At 37.1% G+C, this 25,184-nt stretch overlaps 1 protein-coding gene and 1 non-coding gene across 2 annotated transcripts; both read right to left on the bottom strand.

Annotated features, from left to right (window-relative positions):
- Positions 1-1,302: 1,302 nt before the first annotated feature.
- LOC127089308 (uncharacterized) lies at positions 1,303-1,632 on the bottom strand. The gene has a single exon (XM_051029356.1). It carries the CDS (start codon positions 1,630-1,632, stop codon positions 1,303-1,305), a length of 330 nt encoding a protein of 109 aa, XP_050885313.1.
- A 20,599-nt stretch (positions 1,633-22,231) lies between these two features.
- Positions 22,232-22,338, bottom strand: LOC127115966 (small nucleolar RNA R71). The gene has a single exon (XR_007800962.1). It is a non-coding gene; the product is annotated as a small nucleolar RNA R71 (small nucleolar RNA).
- Positions 22,339-25,184: the final 2,846 nt, after the last annotated feature.

Genomic DNA, 25,184 nt, shown 5'->3' with positions numbered 1-25,184 from the left:
AGGTTTTAAACCCAAATCATCAAAATTCTATATCCCACCCATGTTTCATCGCCAAAATCTAGGTTACGACCAAATGGGATTATCCCATTTTGGATACCGATCAAAAAGTGGTAAAACACTGATTAAAAATGATATTATAATAATTTCATCGTTAATATATAGGATTTAAACCCAAATCATCAAAATTCTCTATCCCACGCACCTTTCATCATCAAAATATGGGTTACTACCAAATAAGATTATCCCATTTTGGACACAGATCGAATCATCGTTCGATTAAAAAATGACCAAATGGGAAAATCCCATTTGGTCACAGATGTTATAAGCGATGGATTTCAAAAATACCAAATTCACAGATTTATTCACATATGCATACAATCACAAGAAGAAAAATATAATTGCCCATAAGGGGTTTGATTAAACCCTATAGGAGCAAACACAAAATTGTATATTGAGTTGATACAAGAAAGATCACAAATCACATGAAAAAAAAACCATAGTTGATGAGAGGGCAAGGGTACCCTCATCATCCTGCTGACTAAACTCACCATACAGTAAATAATCTCCCCCTTATCTGATAATTGCAGCTTTCACAAATCTTAAAAAGTTATTCGTTCCTCCCTCACTCTCCATAATCACTTTCCCAGAGTTGCTTCCCAATTCTATCATATTTCTCCCAGTGCTAATCCTAAGGTTGAAATTCTATTCCCAATAATTGTTAATTATTATTTATTGATAATAATAAAAATCTCAATAATTATTGTGTTCCCTAATGGCAACAACACTTAACTTTCAAACATTCCACTTCCTACTTAAACATTCTCCCGTAACGGTGAAACACTTGTAATATTATTTTAATCCCAATTAAATAATTATTTCATAATAATATAATTAAATATTTATATTTGTCGCACTTAAATAAATCTTAAATAAACTTTTAATATAATACCTTGTTTTTAATTATTCTAACTACTATTATTATTATTATAACATACTAAATTATTTTATTATTTCTAATAAATTAAATAAAAATCTAATTTCATTTCTCCACTCACCAAATATATAATTCCCTTAATTATAAAAAGTACTAAAATAACCTTACAACTTCAAAAATCATAAAAAAACATCACAATAACTAAATAAATAACACACTACATCATTTTAGTAATATAATATGCTAATAAAATATAAAAATAAATTAGGGGTTTTACAACTCTCCCTCACTAAAAAGGATTTTCTCCCTCAAAAATTACCTGGCGAAAACAGCTCAAGATATGATTCCTTCATTTGGCTCTCCAGCTCCTAAGTCATGTTACCTCCAGCAGGTCCTCCCCAAACAACCTTCACAAGAAAAATTTCTTTACCGCATAGTTGCTTCACTCCTTTATCCTCGATCCAAATATATGACGCTTCAACCGTCATATTATCCTGAACTTGTACATCATCCATTTGTATCACGTGAGATGGATCATGAATATACTTCCGAAGTTGTGGCACATGGAACACATCATACAAATTCGAAAAAGATGGGGGTAGTGTCACACAGTAACCAATAACTCCAATCTTCTGAGTAATCTGATAGGGTCCAATGAAACAAGGAGCCAGCTTCTTAGACTTCAGAGCACGATCCATACCGGTCATATGAGTGACTCTCAGAAAAACATGATCACCTTCTCGGAACTCTAGATCCTTCCTTCACTTATCATGATATCTCTTCTGCCTGCTCTGTGAAACCTTCATCTTCTCTTGAATCATTGTAACTTTCTCGGTAACCTATTGAACGATTTCAGGTTTGAGTATAACACTCTCTCCAAATTTGTACCAACATAGAGGAGTCATGCACTTTCTACCATATAATGCCTCGAATGGGGCCATACCAATGCTAGAATGGTAGTTGTTATTATATGTAAAATTGATCAATGGTAGATAGTTGTCTTAAGCACCTCCTTGTTCCAAAACACATGCCCTCATTAAGTCCTCAAGAGAATGGATGGTCCTCTTAGTTTATCCTTTGTCTGATGGTGATAAGTGGAACTCAACCTCAGCCTAGTACCCAAAGCTTCCTGTAAACTCCCCCAAAATCTGGATGTAAACCTTGGGTCTTTGTTGGAAATTATACACGAATAGATGCCATGCAACTTCACAATATTATCAATATAGATCTCAACCAACCTCTGTATTGAGAAACGAATCTTAATCGGTATGAAGTGAGACGATTTAGTCATCCTGTCAATAATCACCCAAATAGAACCACTTCCCTTCGAGGTATTCGGCAACCCAGTCACAAAGTCCATTGAGATGTTGTTCCACTTCCATTCAGGAATCTCCAATGGCTGCATTAGTCCATACAACTTTTGATGCTCTACCTTAGACGCCTGACAAATCAAACAAGAATAAACAAATTGTGCAATGTCTCTCTTCATCCTGACCACCCAAAAGTCTTTTAGGATCTTAGTACATTGTAGTAGCCCTATGAGGAATACTTAAATTGCTCTTGTGACTTTCCTTTAAAATCATTATCTCAAGCTCCGACACATCAAATAGACAAACTTTATCTTGAGACTTTAAGATTATATTCTCATCAAATCTAAAGTCCTCATCCCCATTATGGTTAACTGATGACAATTGATCTCCCGAGTTTACATCCATCTTCTGAATCTCTCTAATATCACGAAGAAAATCACTAGTCGACTTCAGCATACCCAACCTCACACTATTAAGATTCACCTCAAATACCAAACTCAGATCTCCGAATTTCTCAATCAAATCCAATTCTCTAACCATCAAAGTTGACATGTGCAAAGACTTCCGACTCAAAGCATCTCCTATAACATTGCTTTTGCCAAGATGGTAATTCGGACCAAAATCGCATTCCTTAAAAAAAATCTAACCATCTCTTCTGTCTCCTATTTAGCTCTTTCCAATCAAACAAGTATGTCAAGCTCTTATGGTTGTCGAACACCTCAAACCTCGAACCATACAAGTAGTGTTTCCAAATCTTTAACACAAAACCACTGTTGCCAACTCTAACTCATGGGTGGGATAATTCTTCCCATGACCTTCTATTCTCGCGAAACATAAGATACCACCTTGCCATCCTGCATAAGTACACCACCTAGACCCATCTTAGACACATCACAATATACCACAAAAGGTTCTTCAGCGTCTGGTAAAATTAGAACTTGCATTGTCGTCAACCTTTTCTTAAGTTCTCAAAAACTCCTATCGCACTAGATTCCCCAAACAAAAGCTTGACCCTTTCGAGTCGAATGAGTTAAAGGTAGAGAAAACTTCGAAAAACCCTTGATAAATCTTTGGTAATAACCAGCCAGTCCAAGGAAACTTCTGATCATTAGTAACTGACTTATGACCTTCCCACTCTAGCACTTCATTTACTTTATAAGGTTCTGCCACCACTGAAATTTACGTTAGACACTATAGATAAATCACTAATTATAGTATTTCCCTCTGCCTCGAAAGAAACCAACATCATAAACACTTATGCACCCTCTTTCACAGACTCATCCATTTGCTTAGCATAATAGACAACCTTTCACCTCTGTCAAACTCAGGTTCATGCTCTGGAGGCAAGTCACAGATATCTTCAGGAAAAATATCAGAAACCACACACCGTTTGTACTTCACTAGCTGTCACATTAGTTCTCCATTCTCCGAGAAGCAAACATCAATAATATCTGATCATTTTCCCTCAAGGACATCTCAACTTGACTGGTAGATAGGAATCTAGAATGCACATCCACTTCGGTTTCAGAAAAACCACACAACTTCAATTTCACCTGAACTCTTACAATCAACAGCTTAATAAACCAACTCTTCATGCTTGCAGTAACGAAAAGAAACATAAGCTTTTCCCCCACTTGTTTCAATCACGCTCCTGCTAAAAAGTGGTAAAGGAAACAAGCAAGTATCGACAGTGTTTCACACACATGTCGCATACTAAGAAACAAACAACATTACAAAAATCTGGCCGGATGGACCGACCTGCTCTAATACCACTATGTAACACCCTAAACCCAAAAATAGCTTTTTTTAAGAAACTAATTTCTAAGATGTTACTTCATCACAAAAACTCAATAAGTAACATGTATTTATTAAAAATCATAGCGGAAGTAAAGATAAACATGTAATGGTCTGAATAAAACATCTCCAACAATAAAATCCATAAGAGTAATAAAATCTAATACATAAGGAAACACAACTTCCCGAAACCCCATTGTTACAGTTCAGAGCATTTTATTCGACTAAATGGAAAAATAATATAGTATAATGTTGAGAGGCATCCTGCCGTCTCACAGTACTCACGTTCCTATCACTCATGTTGATCACCTGTACCCAAGTCGTATAGACAACATCAAATAAAGAGAAAAGGGGTGAGAATACATTTACATGTAATAACAATGAAATTTTAGCAACAGAATGACATAAAAAACACAATAATCATACACAAATGATATATGTGTATGTATGTATATATATATATATATATATATATATATATATATATATATATATATATATATATATATATATATATATATATATATATATATATATATATATATATATATATATATATATATATATATATATATATATATATATATATATATATATATATATATATATATATATATATATATCAGTTCCAATCACAAACGCACATCACAACAAAATACAATACTATGATCCACCAACTCCATCACCTATATGCATGTGGTACCAAGAATATATTGTGGAATCAGAGGAATGTTACTGATTTTATTCCACTAGTCTCTGGTCCTTCCCACATAGACCAACGATCCCCACCAATGGATCTGAGACTCGCCCTTGATCTTTTCCACCAAGACCAACGATCCCCACCAATGGATCTGAGGCCACCAAAATGGACTGAAGTCCCACCTAAACTCAAAAATACATGAATGCGTGTTAACATGAATCATGAATATGCATTTCATAGACAAACATCATAATTCACAAAAACTATGTATAAAATACTCATAAACACCAAAAGTATCCCAAAGAATATCACCAAAATAAGTTCCATTCACGAACCACAAATTATCCAATAAGGGTCACCAAAACTCAAATCACCTAAAATACTATTCATTACACCATATATTCATTTTTCTTACACCCAAAATTATTTAATTAATTATATTCCTAAAAGTGAGTTAAATATACTAATATTTTTTATAATATTTTATAAAACGTATATTTAATTATTTTAGGGCTATTTTATCACAATTTCAATTTTAAAAAAATCAATTGGATGGTCTTCGAACTTAAAATGGCAAAAGCGACAAAATTACAAAAATGCCCCAGAGTCGTCGTCGGTCTGCCGTCACCTGATCCGCCGTCGCCCAATTCGTCGTCGTCGTCCGATCTGCCACCAGTAGCGAATTTAGAAACATTTTAATATGGGGTAAAATTATGACCTATATTTATTATTTTTAAAAATATTTTAATATTATTTTTTTTTAAAGATATTAGAATATAATTTTTAGGATATAAAAATTATATAATAAATAAACATTTAACATTTAAAGGACTAAATTTTTATTTAATTTTTAAATAAAAAAAGTATTCATACTCTAAGTATGCTCGGTTATGAGAAAAGAAGTCATATGGGAAAAAAATAGACTTATTTGACGTTTTGAGAAAAATTCAATTTTTTGAACTTTTTGAGAAAACGTTTTACAGTATCGATATAATACATCAACATCTGTGAAATTATAAAACACTATTAAAAATTATATTATAACAATTTCATCATTAATTTAAAGGTTTTAAACCCAAATCATCAAAATTTTATATCACACCCACATTTCATATAATTGCCCATAAGGGGTTTGATCAAACCCCATAGGAACAAACACAAAATTGTATATTGATTTGATACATGAAAGATCACAATTCACATGAAAAAAATCATAGTTGATGAGAGGGCAAGGGTACCCTCATCAATCTGTTGAGTAAACCCACCATACAGTAAATAATCTCCTCCTTACCTAATAATTGCAGCTTTCACAAATCTTGAAAAGTTATTCGTTCCTCCTTCACTCTCCATAATCGCTTTCCCAGAGTTGCTTCCCAATTCTATCGTATTTCTTCCGGTGCTAATTCTAAGGTTGGAATTCTATTTCCAATCATTGTTAATTATTATTTATTGATAATAATAAAAATCTCAATAATTATTGTGTTCCCTAACAGCAACAACACTTAACTTTCAAACATTCCACTTCCTACTTAAACATTTTCCCGTTAAATAATTATTTCATAATAATATAATTAAATATTTATATCTGTCATATTTAAATAAATCTTAAATAAACTTTTAATATAATAACTTGTTTTTAATTATTCTAACTACTATTATTATTATATCATACTAAATTATTTTATTATTTCTAATAAATTAAATAAAAGTTTAATTTCATTTCTCCACTCACCAAATATATAATTCCCTTAATTATAAAATGGGTAATGCTAACTTGGGGCACAAGTTAAGAAAGTCCCATATAGAAAGTTTATATTGGAAAAAACAATTAAAAAATTAATTTTATATTTTTATTAAAATCAATACACAATTTCCAATATAATATTTCTTCATTTGATTCTTAACTTGTGCCCCTAGGACATAAGTTAACATTACCCTTATAAAATTACTAAAATACCTTACAACTTCAAAAATCATCAAAAACATCACAATAACTAAATAAATAACACATTACATCATTTTAGTAATATAATATACTAATAAAATATAAAAATAAATTAGGGGTGTTACATACTTCATACTTAAAATGCATAAGTCTTTCTTAGTTGACTTTTATTTTGCCTCAGCATGCTTGAAAAATGTAGTGTATAAAATATAGATAAGGAAAAGTATGATATAATTAGGGTATGACAAAGACTTCCTTCCTTTAGTCTAGAATTTTTGGAATTCTTGTTCAATCAATGGTAATGTCACCTTTGTCTTGAAAAGAAAAGTTGAAAAGCCTTAAGGGGTGTATTAAAGGTCGTTTTCATGTGGCATTCTGGGCCGCCATCTGTTGGTACATCTGAGCTTGTAGAAATTTCATTCTCTTCAAAGGAGAGAGAGTTGTTAGTCAATTTCGTCATCGTTAACAAAATAAAGCATTTACTATAGGATTGGTATCAAATCATTTTCTCTGTTTCCCCCTCCATCATTAAAAGATTCTCCTACCAATCTATTTAAAAAGATCCTCCTACCAAAGGATTTAATCTTCGCCGGAACTTATGACCTCCACTGCAAGTTGAAAGCACTACTATGGTTTTAAATTGCGGTCCGCAACCGCAATTGCACCCACAATATTGCGGATCCGAATGAGACCACAAGTACGGTGTGATTTTAAAATTACACCTCCAATATATTAGAAACCATATCAAACCGTTTCAATCATAATTCTTTGAATATTTTAATCATAAAACGAAATATTACAATCTTAAAACTCAATTTATTTCATATGTAATTAAAAAACTTAACATTAAATATTTTTCAATATTGTATTTCAAACATGCACATAAAAAAAATTCACACCGCAATGCGCATTGCAACAAGCACAATGACCGCAACCGCAATTTAAAATCATGAGCACTACAATGATTAGATTCCAGCCTTCATGAAACTTTGAACCCATTAAACATTGATAACCTTCTCTAGCAGAATAAAGAACACAATCACCTCCACTCCATTGCAATGAATCCTCTGCTCCAACTTCTGGAAGAAAATCAGACAGCAAATTCTATAAACATTTTATTCTGTCCGATACAGTGTTCTGCAACTCCATAGGAATACCAAACTCGCCCCAGCTCTAGTCGTCATTATGCCAACCACCCATATTAACCACAACGTCTTCTTTATCGTACAAATCGGGAAAGGAACTATAATTCCGAAAATACTTAAAACAAAACTATATATGATGTCAAAATTTGACAGATAATTATGGTGATTTAGAGCATGCTTTACTTATTACTATCTCTCAAGTTTTCGTGTGTTAGAGCAGATCTAGCTGGTTTCTCATTGCTTAAATATGTTTTCAATTTTATGCAGATACAAGATACCAATTTCATCAACATTATATTTTCTCGCCATTTAACCAGAAACCCTCATTTCAGGCCTGTTCGCCATTGTTGAATGTACTGATCTTGGCTATTCTTCCCAACACTGCAGACGAGCGGGTCTTTGATGTTCTCCCAATCAATCGCTCATTAAACATAACACCATCGAAAATCTACATCGAGGGCAAGATTGAAAAAAATAGTTTGCTTGTCTTCGTATTGAAAACACAATTGTCAAGATAAATACGAAAATGTTTGATATATTTATTTGAAATTAACTATTAAGATTTATTGATTTCAAATAAAGTATAACTGGGGGTGTTAAATTTGATTTCAATTTGGAAATTAGGGTTTATGCTTGAATTGGTTTTCTGTATATATTTCGATTTTCAATTTTGTTAGTTATCTTTGATTTTAATTAGGGAATTAGGTTTTATGATTAGTGTTGAGTTTTGTTGTGTTAAAAATTGTGTTAATTTAAGTTTATTATGGAAAAGTACGAAGATTTTGTTGAAATTGATTTCAATGGCGTCCATTTCACTAATGGTGATACGATGTTGAATCGAATGATGATGAGGATGACAGTTATTTGATATCTAGTAGGTATCAATGTTTAGATGATGGTGATGATGTTGATAATGATGATGATGATGATTTGGTTGAAGTAGATGCATTTATAGGTGATAGATTGAGGAGTATTAATTCCATTAGTTATGATGAAATTCGTGATAGGGAATTTTTTACTATTAATAAAGCTTATGAACTTTATTAACGGTATGATAAATGTAAAGATTTTGCAATTAAGAAAAGTGATGTTAGGAGAAGAGAATCGGAAGGTAGTAAAATAACAGTAATGAGGGAGTCTGTATACAACAGACATGATTTAATAGAGAAGAAACACTTATGTATGGTAAATAGGAAAAAAGATCACAAACATATAACATGTACTAAATGTGCAATTATGCTTCGTGTGCACTATAAAGCCAAAAAGGATAGATATGCAGTGTCAATTTTTGAAGAGGGTCAAAACCATGAATTGACCCAATCTAGGTTTGTGCACTTACACCCCATTTAGGGTCAAATTTCTAAATCAGATTGAGCTCAGATTGATGGTCTTCAGTCACATTGAATTAGAACATGTCATATAATGGGGTCCATGGTTTCTCATAAGGATGGATATGTTGGTGTAGGGCTTACAAAGACAGATTTGTATAATTATTTAGATAAAAAAATGTGTGTTATTATTATAGATGATGATGTTGCTGCTTCTTTAAATTATCTAAATGTAAAGTCATCTACTGATCCCATGTTATATGTTGGATATGCTGTCAACAGTGATAGATGAATGAAGTCTCTTTTTTGGAATGACGGTGTCATACCCTAAAATTTGCCCATTAATATTTCAAGACATTTTTCAAGGCATTCCGAATCATTTTTATGACACTGATCTCAAAGGAACGAAGGCCCAGCTCACGAATGGCCCAATCCAGAAAATGGCCCAAACTGGTCTGTTCGCTACACGCTCGCCTAGCGAACGTTACGTTCGCTACACGCTCGCCTAGCGAACGTTCGCTACACGCTCGCCTAGCGAACGTTCGCTACACGCTCGCCTAGCGAAGCAAACGTTCGCTACCAGCTCGCCTAGCGAGGCCGACAGACAACAAAAATTTCGGGCTTCGTTCTGAGCCCATTAGGTCATGAAAAAGAGCATTATAAATACCAGCACTTCAGTAATGAAAGGAAAACGAAAAAAAGGAAAAGGAGAACCCTAGCAAGCAAACCCTAGCGCTCACAGACGGAAAACCCTGAAGGAAAAGCCGGCGGCCGCAAAGCTACCTCCGTCCAACTCAATCCGGCTCGCCAATTCAGCATTACCACTCCATTGCAAACAGGTTTGCACTACTATTATCGCTTTATTTTCTTAATTTGCATGTGATACCGCTTTATGTTCGTAACTTGCATGTGATATTATAATTGAATTCATAAACATATTTGAGGTTTTGCATGTGAATTTAAGTGTGCCTGAATATTGTGAATGCTGAACCATGTAATTATGTGTTGGATGCCATAAGCCATGCCGCAGGTTGAAGTCATACTATTCTGAAATTCAAAACCCGCAGCCGCTCGCTAGCACATCGCTAAGCGAGCATGTAGCGAGTATTCGCTAGGCCTTCGCTAGGCGAGGCAGGCGCGAACCTGACAGTAGCCAGCTTTTCTGTTATGACTTTTCATTCATGTTTTATCATAGCCAGGCATTGTTTATTTGATCCTATTACTGTTGTGATTTCTTTTGCGGTGTAATCCTCGATTGCACCCTGATTTGGTATGCTAACCCGTTTTGTTGAATTTTGCAAAGGTTCATATGGCCCAGGAAAAGATTGCCGTTAGGTCTTCCACTTTATTTGTGGGATACCCTTGTGGAGGCTCACCCTAAATTGCTTAATTAATTTTAATGTGTTAATTTTAATAATTAATTTTAATGTGTTAATTTTAATAATTAATTTTAATGTATTAATTTTAATGTATCATGTTTAATGTATTGATTTTAATGTGGAGATTCATCATAATCACCTAATTAACTTTAAAATATGACCTTTAAACATGTGATCTTGGACCTCTCTTTGCTGCCTTACGGTATTACGGTATAACGGTCATGTCCCGCGAATGTAGGGATACACTTAGCAAAGACCCTTCGGTTAAATCATCATAAAATAAATCATGGTCCCTCGGATGTTGCCTTCGAAATTACGATTTTGTCCCTCGATGACCCTTCGGTGTAGCCTACGGTTAAATGATGATCGTCCCTTCGAATGCTAAGGTATCCTTACAAATGTTGCCTTCAATGACCTATCGATGACCCTACGATGACCCTTAAACATCCAAAGGGTAAAATTACTTACTTCTCAATAGTAAGGACAGTTTTACCCTCATAAGGATAGGAAATGCCCATAACGACCTTAGGAAGGTATAACTCTCAATTGCTGGATCATAACCTAAAACATTTTCCACCCCTCACACTTTACACTTTACAAATCCTAGAAAATCACCACTTGGTATACATTCATACTAGAATCATTACCGAGTTACATTTTTCTAAACCATTTTCAAAATCAAACGAGATAACCACTTTGTATACATTCATACGAGAATCATTACAAAGTTAAATTCTCTTTTTTTTTTCAAAACATTTTCTAAGCACCTCACAAGCACTTTTTCAGACAAAAATATAAGTGATCCAGTAATTAAGAGCCCATGGATAACCATGGATACAAAGGGTGCTAATACCTTCCCTTTGTATAATGTGCCTCCCGAACCCAAAATCTATTGAGGTCTTTCCTGTTCTTTTCCACCTTTCCTTATTGGATAAAAGAAAAGTCGGTGGCGACTCTTGCTATCCGCGACATTGCGATAAAAAGCAAAACACCCTAAGTCAGTTCACCGTATGACAGAACTGGCGACTCTGCTGGGGAATACTTTAAAAAGAGAGGTTACCTTAAAAAACAAGATCACGTATTCCAAATTGTCTGATTTACTTTTAAGGGATTGCTTGGGTATTTTTGAGTGAAAGATCCTACACCCGGATCTAGTGTACCTTAGGTAAGTAGCAAGAGATCATCGCGACTGTCCGGCGTATACTGGAATGGTCAAAATGATGGCTACGGTTAATGTGGCACTTTGGATGTCCTGATGTTCCTCATGTTAGTTGAGGAAATATTTGGCATTCGCGTGGTGTCATAAAAGCATTAACCAGACCTTTAGAACCCTAATTGACTCATCCTGGCCATTAGAAAGTAGTGAGATAACTGGCTTCGGTTCCGACTGGAGTTGGTTGAGACTCGATACTACACTCTTTGAGATTGGACTTTAGGGAAGCTTCGGTCAACCACTTGGTGTTGCACTGAAGTGGACTTAAGGAAAGGTCAATGATTTGAGATCCTTCTAGAACCCGGTTACTATTCTAGGACAGGTTGAACCAACCAAACTTCAGTGGGGAGGGTACTTACCTATGGAACTCATGCAAGCCTTAAAACCTAGGAATGATGGTTGTGTGACTTGTTTGTGCTTGTTGTTTACTTAACATCATAACATCATAACATCATAACATCATGGCATTGTACTAACCATTTCAAGGACTTCAAACATTGAAAACATTTCATACATTGCATGGCATAACATAACATCGCATAACAGGTATTCTAAGGGATCAATGTTCTCACGGTTTTCCTCCAAACAGAAAAATGGACCTCGAACAAACTGTCAAAGATCTCCATGCTCAGAATGCTCAGCTCCAGGAGATGATCTTGAACTTATCCAAGGGGCAGGAGGAACTGAAGGCTCTCTTGCTCGAGAAAAAGGAAGACAAGAAACCTGTGAGTTACATCAACCCGGGAAGAAGGCTCAAACGACAGGCCGCAGGAGTCGAGATTAGAATTCCGAAGGATCAAGAAGAAGAAACAGAGACAGATTCAGAAGATGAGAATGCTGATCCTTTCAACCCTGAGGATGACGATAAAGATTACGAGAATGAACAGTACTCTCCAAAAGATGGCAAGTACAAGTTGCTGGAAGAACGCATGCTAGCTATGGAAGGTCAGAAGGCGCCCGGTCTGGATTTTGAAAGTTTGGGTCTAGTCTCCGATGTGATCATTCCTCGCAAATTCAAGGTCCCCGCTTTCACTCAGTATGATGGGGCATCTTGTCCTCAGATGCATCTGAGAGCTTACGTGAGAAAGATTCAGCCGTATACCACTAATAAGAAGCTCTGGATCCATTTCTTCCAAGAGAGTCTGTCTGGCACACAATTGGAGTGGTATTATCAGCTCGAGAGCTCTGACATCCACACATGGACTGATTTAGCAACTGCTTTCTATAAACAGTACCAGTATAATTCTGAACTAGCGCCTACTCGGCTACAGTTGCAGAATATGACTATGGGATCTAAAGAAAGTTTCAAAGAATATGCTCAAAAGTGGAGAGATTTGGCTGGCAGAGTCAAACCCCCTATGACTGATCGAGAATTAGTGGACATGTTCATGAGCATACTGACTGGCCCATTCTACAGCCATCTATTGAGGAGTTCCTCATTGGGTTTCACTGAACTTATATTAACAGGTGAACATGTTGAAAGTGGCATTCGAAGTGGGAAGATACAGGCGACTATCTTTGATCCTCCGGAGACTCCTAATGGCATCACTGCCCCTCTGCCTAACCATAACGAGACTGTCAATGCTGTGGAAGATGCTGATAGCGGTTGCGACCTGGATAGCTGGATTTTCCCAACAATTGGTGACGGACTCAATAATCGGAAGGCTGAAGACATTATCCCGATTTCCTTTAGTCAGGAGTAATTGTTATTGCTATTTTTGTGGTTCAAAGCATTGTGTCTATGCCCGGGGCACAATAGCTAATTTGTTAAGGGTTTTGTCATTTTCATAAGCATATTCATATTCAATAAATCAATGGACTTTTTGCATTCAAATATTGCGCTCTTTATCTTTCCTGTCATTTTTTTTCAAACAAGCTATGTTTTCTTGCACACACTCACGTAACAAATCGCGTATCCATATTCACTCTGGATCCTGTTGATAATAGTTCTGCTACCGTTCATTATGACTTTGAAAATCCGATCTACCAAGCCGAGGATGGAAGTGAGGAAGATTGTGAAGTCCCTGGAGAACTTGCCAGACTGGTACTACAAAAGACTATACAGCCGCATGAGGAATCAATTGAAATTGTAAATCTGGGTACTGAAATAAACAAGAGAGAAGTCAGAGGTTTCTTGGGGCACTCGAATTACATTGCTCGATTCATTCCACACTTGACTGCTACCTGCAAACCCATCTTCAAATTACTAAAAAGGAAAAATCAAGAGATGGTATGGAATGATGAATAACAAAATCAGGAAATATCTCCAAGAACCTCCAATTCTGAGGCTACCAGTTGAAGGAAGACCTTTAACTATGTATTTGACCGTGTTAGAAAATTCAATAGGGTGTGCTGGGGCAACATGACGAGTCTGGTCGAAAAGAGCATGTCATACACTGCCTTAGCAAAAGGTACCGACTGTGAAAAAAGATACTCACAGCTCGAGAAAGCTTGCTGCGCTTTGGCTTGGGCTGCTCGCCGACTAAGACAGTATATGTTGAATCATACCACTTTATTGATTTCTAAGATGGATCTTATCAAATATACATTCGAGAAACTTGCTGTCTCCCGAAAGAGTTATCACTGATAATGGTACTAAACTGAACTCTGCATGCAGTTCAAAATAAAACACCATAACTCTTCTCCGTACCGGCCAAAGACGAACGACGCCGTGGAGGCTGCTAACAATATCAAGAATATAACAGTAACATACAAAGACTGGTATGAGATGTTACCTTTTGCTCTTCATGGTTACCGCACTTCGACAGGGGCAACTCCTTTCTCTTTAGTCTACGGAATGGAAGCCGTTTTACCAGTAGAGGTTCAAATTCCCTCTCTAAGGATCATGAAAGAGGCGGGCTTAGACGAGGACGAATGGATTCAGACTCGACTCGATCAGATACATTTGATTGATGAGAAGAGACTTGCGGCTGTATGTCACGGGCAGATATATCAGAAGCGCATGACCAGGGCATTCAACAAAAGGGTCAAGAGACAAGCGTATCAAATGGGCGACTTGGTGATAAAGCGTATCATCCTACCACAAACTGATCCCAGAGGCAAATGGACTCCCACATACGAAGGTCCATTTGTAGTTAAGAAGGTATTCTCTGGTGGAGCCATGATACTTGCTACAATGGATGGCGAAGATTTCCCGCATCCCGTGAACGCGGACATAGTTAAAAAATGCTACGCATGAAAGAGACCCGCTAGATCGACGTATCTAGGCAAAAGTAAGGGCATCCCGGCGAACCAAAAGGGTTCGGGCAAAAATTAGGGATATATAAAAAATGTACACCCGGCAAGTCGAAAACCTGAAAAGGCGACTTGGGCAAAAAAGGGTATCCTGGTGGACTGAAAACCTGAAAAGGCGGTCCATGCAAAAATTAGGGATTAAAGCGTATGACTATGTCCCGTTCTTAGTCAACTTTATCCAAGTTCAAGGGATTGACCAAGCCAATCACTTCTATCCGACAGCAGGGATGAGATGCTTGAAGACATAATGACAGTAGTAGACTTAAAATCAATAAGACTTTTCTGCATAGCTTTCTCTTTTTGACAATTTCCTCTTACTAGGATTTCTGTCTCCTTGTACACAAATTGCCTGTTCATAGGCCTCCTTTCAAAATCAATGCAATTCATTTCAAAAAAGATGCTTTTGTTTTACTTTTTCTGTTTTGTTTGCGTAAATGTCCATTGATTTAATTTGAATTAATATGTGCATTTGAATATGATAAATGTTTACCAAAATATATGCGTAGAATAGCAATAGCAATTACTACCCGACTTCAGGATCGAGGAGAAGGTCTAACCATGCTTCCAAGGAATCCGCTACCAATTCTATTCCCCCAGCAAGTCTGTTATTCCTCAGAAGAAATTAGCAGTATTCCCCGGCACAGCCAGTTACTCCCCAACAGAGGTCGGCATCATCAGACAGATTGATCATCTCATCCATCCTCAGCCAAGATCTGTGGAATATTTCTACCATCAGACAGAATCAAGAACCCCCTGCCGAGAAAGGGTCATCGTTACAAATATCTCCAATCAGTAGATGGGGATTTATTTTCCCCAGTAGAGTCCCCAAGCAGAACTTCTCATACGCATAACTCATTCATTACATCATTTCACAGCATACGCATGCATACAACATTCGCATTTATTTTAGCATAACACGAAACATCTCATACATCATGACATAGCATGAAGCTAACTTTTCTTTGCAGGTTATTTATCCTCCTGATATAGTCAAAATAAAGGTTCATTCAGACAGACACCTTTATCAATCACATTCAAGATTCAGATACATATTTCAAATACAGTTCATGGGAACATTCATTCTGACAACACTTCGATATCCTCCTAATGATGGCATCTTTAAGCCCATCCCAGACATTTATTGCAAGTACAACATATACAGGTTATCAGATACAGCCTAACGTACGGTTCATTCTGATTCAGCCCAACATATGACTTCTTCAGCAACTCCAATGCGGTCTAACGTACGACCCATTTGGACCTTCAAATCCTCAGATGCTGCCTAGCGTACGGTACATTCAGGGGTGTAGTCTAGCGTACGACTACTTTCTTCTTCGGATACAGCCTAACGTACGGCTCATTCTGCAACTCAGATACGATCTAGCGTACGATCCATTCTGAACTCCAGCAACTCCAACGCGGTCTAACGTACGACCCGTTTGGATCTTACAACCCTCAGATGCTACCTAACGTACGGTACATTTCTGAAGTGTAGTCTGGCGTACGACTACCGCTTTCATCATCAGATGCGGCCTAACAGACGACTCATTCTGCGACGGTCTAACGTACGACCCGTTCGGATGTCCATCCCCTCAGATGCTACCTAACATACGGTACATTTCTGAAGTGTAGTCTAACGTACGACTACCCCTTTCGTCATCAGATTCAGCCTAACGTACGGCTCATTCTGCAACTCAGATACGATCTAGCGTATGGTCCATTCTGATCCTTTATCCCCAACAGCATATGACACACTCCGACTCCCCAGCGAAGTCGGCAGCCTAATGGATGACTCATTATACGGTCTAACGTACGACCCAGTGTGGCACCCATGTCTTCAAATTGGCCTAATATACGGCGCGATCTGAAGCTTTCGTCATCAAACCTCCCGGATGGCACCTTTAAGCCCATCTCCATCAAGACCAACTGTCGATTTTCAAGTGCAAATTTTTGGGGCATTCTAGTGTTCAATAATCTTCCACCTCCAGACCACGAATGGCGTAAACACCATTCTAACTGTCTCGGTCCAAGAATATTGAACAGGGGCAGCTGTCATACCCCAAAATTTGCCCATTAATATTTCAAGACATTTTTCAAGGCATTCCGAATCATTTTTATGACACTGATCTCAAAGGAACGAAGGCCCAGCTCACGAATGGCTCAATCCAGAAAATGGCCCAAACTGGTCTGTTCGCTACACGCTCGCCTAGCGAACGTTACGTTCGCTACACGCTCGCCTAGCGAACGTTCGCTACACGCTCGCCTAGCGAAGCAAACGTTCGCTACCAGCTCGCCTAGCGAGGCCGACAGACAACAAAAATTTCGGGCTTCGTTCTGAGCCCATTAGGTCATGAAAAAGAGCATTATAAATACCAGCACTTCAGTAATGAAAGGAAAACGAAAAAAAGGAAAAGGAGAACCCTAGCAAGCAAACCCTAGCGCTCACAGACGGAAAACCCTGAAGGAAAAGCCGGCGGCCGCAAAGCTACCTCCGTCCAACTCAATCCGGCTCGCCAATTCAGCATTACCACTCCATTGCAAACAGGTTTGCACTACTATTATCGCTTTATTTTCTTAATTTGCATGTGATACCGCTTTATGTTCGTAACTTGCATGTGATATTATAATTGAATTCATAAACATATTTGAGGTTTTGCATGTGAATTTAAGTGTGCCTGAATATTGTGAATGCTGAACCATGTAATTATGTGTTGGATGCCATAAGCCATGCCGCAGGTTGAAGTCATACTATTCTGAAATTCAAAACCCGCAGCCGCTCGCTAGCACATCGCTAAGCGAGCATGTAGCGAGTATTCGCTAGGCCTTCGCTAGGCGAGGCAGGCGCGAACCTGACAGTAGCCAGCTTTTCTGTTATGACTTTTCATTCATGTTTTATCATAGCCAGGCATTGTTTATTTGATCCTATTACTGTTGTGATTTCTTTTGCGGTGTAATCCTCGATTGCACCCTGATTTGGTATGCTAACCCGTTTTGTTGAATTTTGCAAAGGTTCATATGGCCCAGGAAAAGATTGCCGTTAGGTCTTCCACTTTATTTGTGGGATACCCTTGTGGAGGCTCACCCTAAATTGCTTAATTAATTTTAATGTGTTAATTTTAATAATTAATTTTAATGTATTAATTTTAATGTATCATGTTTAATGTATTGATTTTAATGTGGAGATTCATCATAATCACCTAATTAACTTTAAAATATGACCTTTAAACATGTGATCTTGGACCTCTCTTTGCTGCCTTACGGTATTACGGTATAACGGTCATGTCCCGCGAATGTAGGGATACACTTAGCAAAGACCCTTCGGTTAAATCATCATAAAATAAATCATGGTCCCTCGGATGTTGCCTTCGAAAATACGATTTTGTCCCTCGATGACCCTTCGGTGTAGCCTACGGTTAAATGATGATCGTCCCTTCGAATGCTAAGGTATCCTTACAAATGTTGCCTTCAATGACCTATCGATGACCCTACGATGACCCTTAAACATCCAAAGGGTAAAATTACTTACTTCTCAATAGTAAGGACAGTTTTACCCTCATAAGGATAGGAAATGCCCATAACGACCTTAGGAAGGTATAACTCTCAATTGCTGGATCATAACCTAAAACATTTTCCACCCCTCACACTTTACACTTTACAAATCCTAGAAAGTCACCACTTGGTATACATTCATACTAGAATCATTACCGAGTTACATTTTTCTAAACCATTTTCAAAATCAAACGAGATAACCACTTTGTATACATTCATACGAGAATCATTACAAAGTTAAATTCTCTTTTTTTTTTTCAAAACATTTTCTAAGCACCTCACAAGCACTTTTTCAGACAAAAATATAAGTGATCCAGTAATTAAGAGCCCATGGATAACCATGGATACAAAGGGTGCTAATACCTTCCCTTTGTATAATGTGCCTCCCGAACCCAAAATCTATTGAGGTCTTTCCTGTTCTTTTCCACCTTTCCTTATTGGATAAAAGAAAAGTCGGTGGCGACTCTTGCTATCCGCGACATTGCGATAAAAAGCAAAACACCCTAAGTCAGTTCACCGTATGACAGACGGGAGCAGTAAATCTAACTATTTTATTTTGGCAACGTGGTTGCGTTCGACACAATTTACAAGAAGGACAAATATAACTGGTTATATTTTCAGGGTGTAACCACCACTCTCAGACAATTATATTTTGGTGATGCATTGGTATCTGATGAAATGAAAAGGATCTATAAGTGGCTATTGAGGTGTTTTTTAGAGTGCATGAAAGATAAATACCCAAAATAGTGGTAATTGATAAATACCCAAATTAAATTTGAATAATATCACAATCTGATTTCACAATTCAATTGAGATGCTAACAATTCAATAACATAACATCAAGATATAAATTCTCAATTCAAATAAAACCCTAAAGACTCAATTGAATGAAGCTTATTTCACTGTCTTCCTGTTGACTTGCGATTTTCTGTCTAATAGGAAAATGAAGTCAATGTTGCATTTGGTGAAATGCTAAGTGTAACAAGTGATGGACAAGAGTCGACAATGATGGCACACCGACTAGATCATCTCAACTAGCATCTTGAGATGTTAGTTTGGGAAAATCTTGAGATATCTTGAGATATTAATTGAAGGAGTATCATGAGTAGACCTAATTGATCACTATACACCATGTCAAGAGAGGACTCTCCAACAGGCTTTAGATACTTAGAGGATTAAGGAAACCAAAGGAGAAGGGTGTTATGAGTTGTGACTGCCTTCGACGAGCAAGCAGTTACCAGTCTCTAGCAGCTAGAGAACGTGCGATTGATAACATGAAACTATATCACATTTTTTAGACTTGATTTAATTAAATTATATCGTTATTTGAGTCAATTTATTTTATATTATTCGATATTACTTGGTATTTTCTTATTATTTGTTTCAGGTATCATTATTTAAAGCACGTGTGAAAAAGAAAGAAGAGGGGTGCAAAAAGAGGATTTTCTAGGAAAAGCAGCAAGCTGAAGCACCAAAGCCCAGCCCACGTTTGGAACGAAGGAAATGGCTGTCACGACCGCCACACCCACGTGCCGAGCGTCACGCCCCAAAACCTAGTGTTACGACCGTAACACATGGTGTGACGGACGTCACACATTTCATCCTATATTTTAGGCTTGACGTGCGTAACAGAAGGAACGTTCTCCCCTAAATTTTCTCCTGCACTCGTTGACGCTTGGAACCACACTAAAGACCAATTCAAGGAAACGGTTATTTTAGAGGTGAATATAAATAGACCTCAAAAGAGCCAATTCAGTCGCTTCTCCGTGCAATATTTTTCCAGCTTTCTAATTTTCCAGCATTCTAATTTCCAAACATTTTATTTTATTTTATTTTCTTTTCTAGTCTAATTTCCGAAGCATTCAATTTATTTTCTCACGATAGTTTCTACACCGGAAACTATTGTGTAATTTTTACTGGATCTAACCTTACGTTAGATCATAGTATTTTATTTCCTTGTTTTTACTTTCCTGTCCGAGCGAGAATTGTGAAGAACAAATCCAACCGACTTGTGGTGGAGTGTTCGAGCATCGAAGCTAGGAGATAAAATCCAGAATTCTAGTATTTTTCCAGGATCATTAATTAATTGATTTATAGTTTTAATTTACATATGCTTTGTTCCGCTGTTTATATATATTGTTTGTTTGATATGGCTGTATTTATGCATGATTATTGTTTATGCATGTTTATCATGTCCGGCTAATTAATTTAGATATCGATATGTAAAGTAAGCGGAATAAAGGAATCAAAATTGAGTTGGTTTAAATTTATTTCAAAATATAGTCACTCTTTTTCTGGTCGCAATTTACAAAGTTAATACCAAGATTTTTGTACGAGAGTAAAAGACATACATAAGTTAAAATCAATAGAACGACGGTTTGAGCTTTTAACTGGACAGTGTAAATTGAACATTAACTTTAAATCAGGGCGAAAGCAATTTTTAAGGTTAATTGAATTCTAATTATTTTCAAAAATTATTTTTAAAAGTTAAATGTGAGGACGAGAGTTAAGCATTTAAGTTTAATCATATAGTCTAAGTCAATAGAGCGAGAGTTTGAGACGAGGGCGTTTAAACGGTTAGTATTTTCTCAAAAAGAGTTTCTATAGATTCTATTATTTTCAAAAGTCACTTTAGATTTAACGAAATAGTCAGAGCGTACATTAAAATATAAAGTCATAGTCTAATTCAACAGATCGAGAGTTTGAGAAAAGGACTTTTAATTAATAGTGTCTACTGAAAAGACTTATTTTAAAATTAAGAAAATGACCAACGAAGATTCGATTCCCTAATTACGACGAACTACATACTGATATCCATATTATTTGATTTTTTATCTAGATCCAAATTTAGTTTTACTTTTCCCCCAATCATTAAAGTATCATCCGCCTTAGCTTTACGCAGTAACCCTAGAAAAACAGTAGATTGATTCATTAAGTCCCTATGGGATCGATATCTTTTAAAACTACGCGATTAGACTGTGCACTTGCAGTTAGTACCCCGATAGACTCATAAAGTCGCGATCAAGTTTTTAGCGCCGTTGCTGGGGACTTTTATTTAGTCGATATCGTGACTCTTCTGTTACGATGTAGAGACTAAGGCAATTTTTATTTTTTCCCTTCTTTTTCGTTGATTTGTATGCCATACACTCGCTCACAAGGCGAGCCGTACTACTTACGAATCAACGATGTTGAACGATATCTCCGATTATTACGACGAATCCGGGAGTATCGTGCTAGAAACAATCTTCCTCCAATCGAAATTCCTGATCTCAAAAATCTCCTTCCTTCGACGATACCAGCGATGGCCGAACCAGCTCGTGCTCTTCGAGATTACGCTGCTCCATCGCAAGATGAGCCGCATTCGAGTATTGCTCCACCCGCAATCGAAGTGAACAACTTCGAACTTAAACCTTCGCTGTTGCAGGCAGTGCAACAGAACCAATTTTCTGGAAATCCTACCGAGGATCCAAACCTTCATTTATCCGTATTTGTCCAATACGCTGACACTGTTAAAGCTAATGGTGTCACTTCAGAGGCAATTCGACTTCGTCTCTTTCCTTTCTCGTTAAGAGATAAAGTTAGAAGATGGCTTCAATATCTTCCTTCCAACTCAGTCACCACATGGAATGAGTTGAAGAAAGTCTTTCTTGCTCGATATTTTCCTCCAAGCAAAACAGCTATGTTGAGAGCCCAGATAAATGGATTTAAGCAAAAAGATAACGAGTCTCTTTTCGAAGCATGGGAAAGATACAAGGACATGATGAGACTTTGCCCACACCATGGTTTAGAGGACTGGTTAGTAATTCACACCTTCTACAATGGTCTCTTGTACAACACAAGGTTAACAATAGACGCCGCCGCTGGTGGTGCGCTTATGGATAAACCTTACACCGATGCTTATCAACTTATCGAGAGCATGGCCCAAAATCATTATCAGTGGGGAAGCGACCGAACAATGATAGAAAAACCTCAAACGAAAAGTGGCATGTACGAGATAAGTAGCCTTGATCATGTTAATGCAAAAGTGGATGCTCTTGCCCAGAAAATTGAAAGTTTAAATGTATCACCTCCAGCCACCGTGGTTGCCGTAACTCAAAATTGCGAAGTTTGTGGAATTCAAGGTCACACGCCTACAGATTGTCAACTCCTAACAGGAATCCAAACAGAGCAGGTGAACTATGCTCAAGGAAATCCTTACTCGCATACCTATAACTCAAACTGGAATAACCATCCTAATTTTTCATATAAAAGTAACAACGCTTTATACGCACCCAGTCAAGCTCCAGCTATACCTCCTGGATATCAAAAGCCGACCCCGTCTACACCTAACAATAACGTTCCTAGGAAATCCAACTTGGAAATCATGATGGAGAACTTCATAGCTTCTCAACAGCAAACCAATAAAGAGTTCTTAAACCAGAATGTACACACTAGCGAATAGATTAAACAACTAGCAAGTAAAGTAGATGCCCTGGCTACCCATAACAAAATGCTTGAAACACAAATCTCGCAAGTAGCTCAACAACAAGCGCCTACTGCTGCCCCAACTGGTACATTTCCTGGACAACCCCAACCTAATCCGAAAGGCCACGCTCATGCAATTATATTACGAAGTGGTACAGAGGTAGAAGGACCGCCTGACCCAAGGATTGAGAACCAAAACTCTAAAAAGTCAACTAAGGAAGAAGGTAAACCTAAGGAAAAGGAAGAGTGTAATAAAGAAACCGTAGAGAAAAAAGAACCTTATGTACCTCCACCGCCTTTCAAAGGCTAATTAAAACCAAAGACGCGGGCCAATTTAAAAAATTTGTTGACCTACTGAAACAATTAAACGTCACAATTCCTTTTACAGAAGCTATTACATAGATTCCCTCATATGCTAAGTTCTTAAAAGAAATTTTATCTAATAAAAGGAAACTTGAAGATAGCGAAACCGTTACACTCACTGCTGAGTGTAGCGCAATAATCCAGAATATGCCTCCTAAACTTAAAGATCCTGGTAGTTTCTCTATACCCTGTCATATAGGAAAATTTGTCATAGACAAAGCCTTATGCGATTTAGGAGCCGGTATCAGTGTTATGCCCTTGTCCATATGCAAGAAACTTGAAATGGGAGAATTAAGACCAACTAAAATGTATGTGCAATTAGCAGATCGTTCCGTTAGATATCCCGTAGGAATTCTTGAAAACGTTCCCGTGCGCATAGGTCAATTATACATTCCCACCGATTTTATAATTATGGACATAAGAGAAGATGAAGTTACCCCCATTATATTAGGAAGACCCTTCTTAGCAATTGTCGGTGCTATCATAGACGTAAAACGAGGACGACTCACTTTCGAAGTAGGAGAAGAGAAAATTGAGTTCATTCTTTCCAAATTTTTGAAAGCACCTGCAATAGAAGACACATGTTACTTCATGGATATCATCGATGAATGCATAAAAGAAACAAAATTAGAAAATGACGATTTATCTGACTATCGTGTAGAAGACAGACTGAACCAATGTTTAGCAATAACATCAGATCCTACGCAATGCCTTAAGAAACCAACCCTCGACCTGAAAACACTTCCCAAAAATCTGAGATATGAATTCCTAGACTTAGAACTTGAACGACCATTAATAGTTAATGCAGACCTAGGAAAACTTGAAACCGAAAAACTCCTACATATCTTAAGAAAATATCCAACCGCACTAGGATACAACTGTTGGTGTAAGCCCTAGAGGCCAATACCTTTTGGTACTTGTATCGAATTAATAAAAGGATTTTTCTTTATTATGATTGATTAATAAAGTCCCTAGAATAGATAGTCCGTTTAATGTATTAAGTGTGACTTAATCATGAGAACACATTAAACATAAGGGCGCTATTCTTAAAGTATCCGTAGTCGAGCTTTAGTGTGAAGTGGGATAACATTAAAGCATTAAGACTATTATGTTTGTAGACTGATGATCACATCTCATGGATCATGGATAAAGAGTTATTAAGTCTTAAACATAGGTATGAATATTAAGAGTAATATTTATACCGGATTGACCCGCTATGAGAATACTATATAGAACGTTATGCAAAGTGTCATAAGTTATTCTCATGGTGATAATAGTGTATTCCACTCTTCGACCTGAAACCACTATGGATCCTAGGTGTAGAGTCGAGTGCTTTATTGCTGATCCAACGTTGTCCGTAACTGGATAACCATAAAGACAGTTGATGGGTACTCCACGAAGCATGCTGAGGGACATGAGTGACCTAGATGGAATTTGCCCATCCTGCATAACAGGATAAATGTCTACGGGCCCAATATTGAACTGGACAAGGATGACACGGTCTATACCTTGTGTTCAATATAGACATAAGGGCAAAAGGGTAATTATACACATAAGTATTATCACAGAAGGAATTGTCAGATCACATGACATTTTCGTGTCTTGGGTAGCAGTGATGTGTTGCTAGATACCGCTCACTGTTTATTATGTTAAATACATGATTTAATATAATTGCCAACGCCGCGAAAACCTACAGGGTCACACACAAAGGACGGATTGATGAGAGATAGAGTAACTAAGGAATACCGTAAGGTACGGTGCCCTTAAGTGAGTTATAGAACATCGTAAGGTACGGTGTACTTGAG

Source organism: Lathyrus oleraceus, chromosome 1 (assembly GCF_024323335.1).
Source record: "Lathyrus oleraceus cultivar Zhongwan6 chromosome 1, CAAS_Psat_ZW6_1.0, whole genome shotgun sequence".
Lineage (NCBI taxonomy): Eukaryota > Viridiplantae > Streptophyta > Magnoliopsida > Fabales > Fabaceae > Lathyrus > Lathyrus oleraceus.
Note: the sequence above shows the minus strand (reverse complement) of the source record. Positions and strands in the feature narration are given on the sequence as shown.

Coding starts and splice junctions, on each gene's coding strand:
- LOC127089308 (XM_051029356.1), bottom strand. CDS start 1,632: ATGGATCGTGCTCTGAAGTCTAAGAAGCTGGCTCCTTGTTTCATTGGA.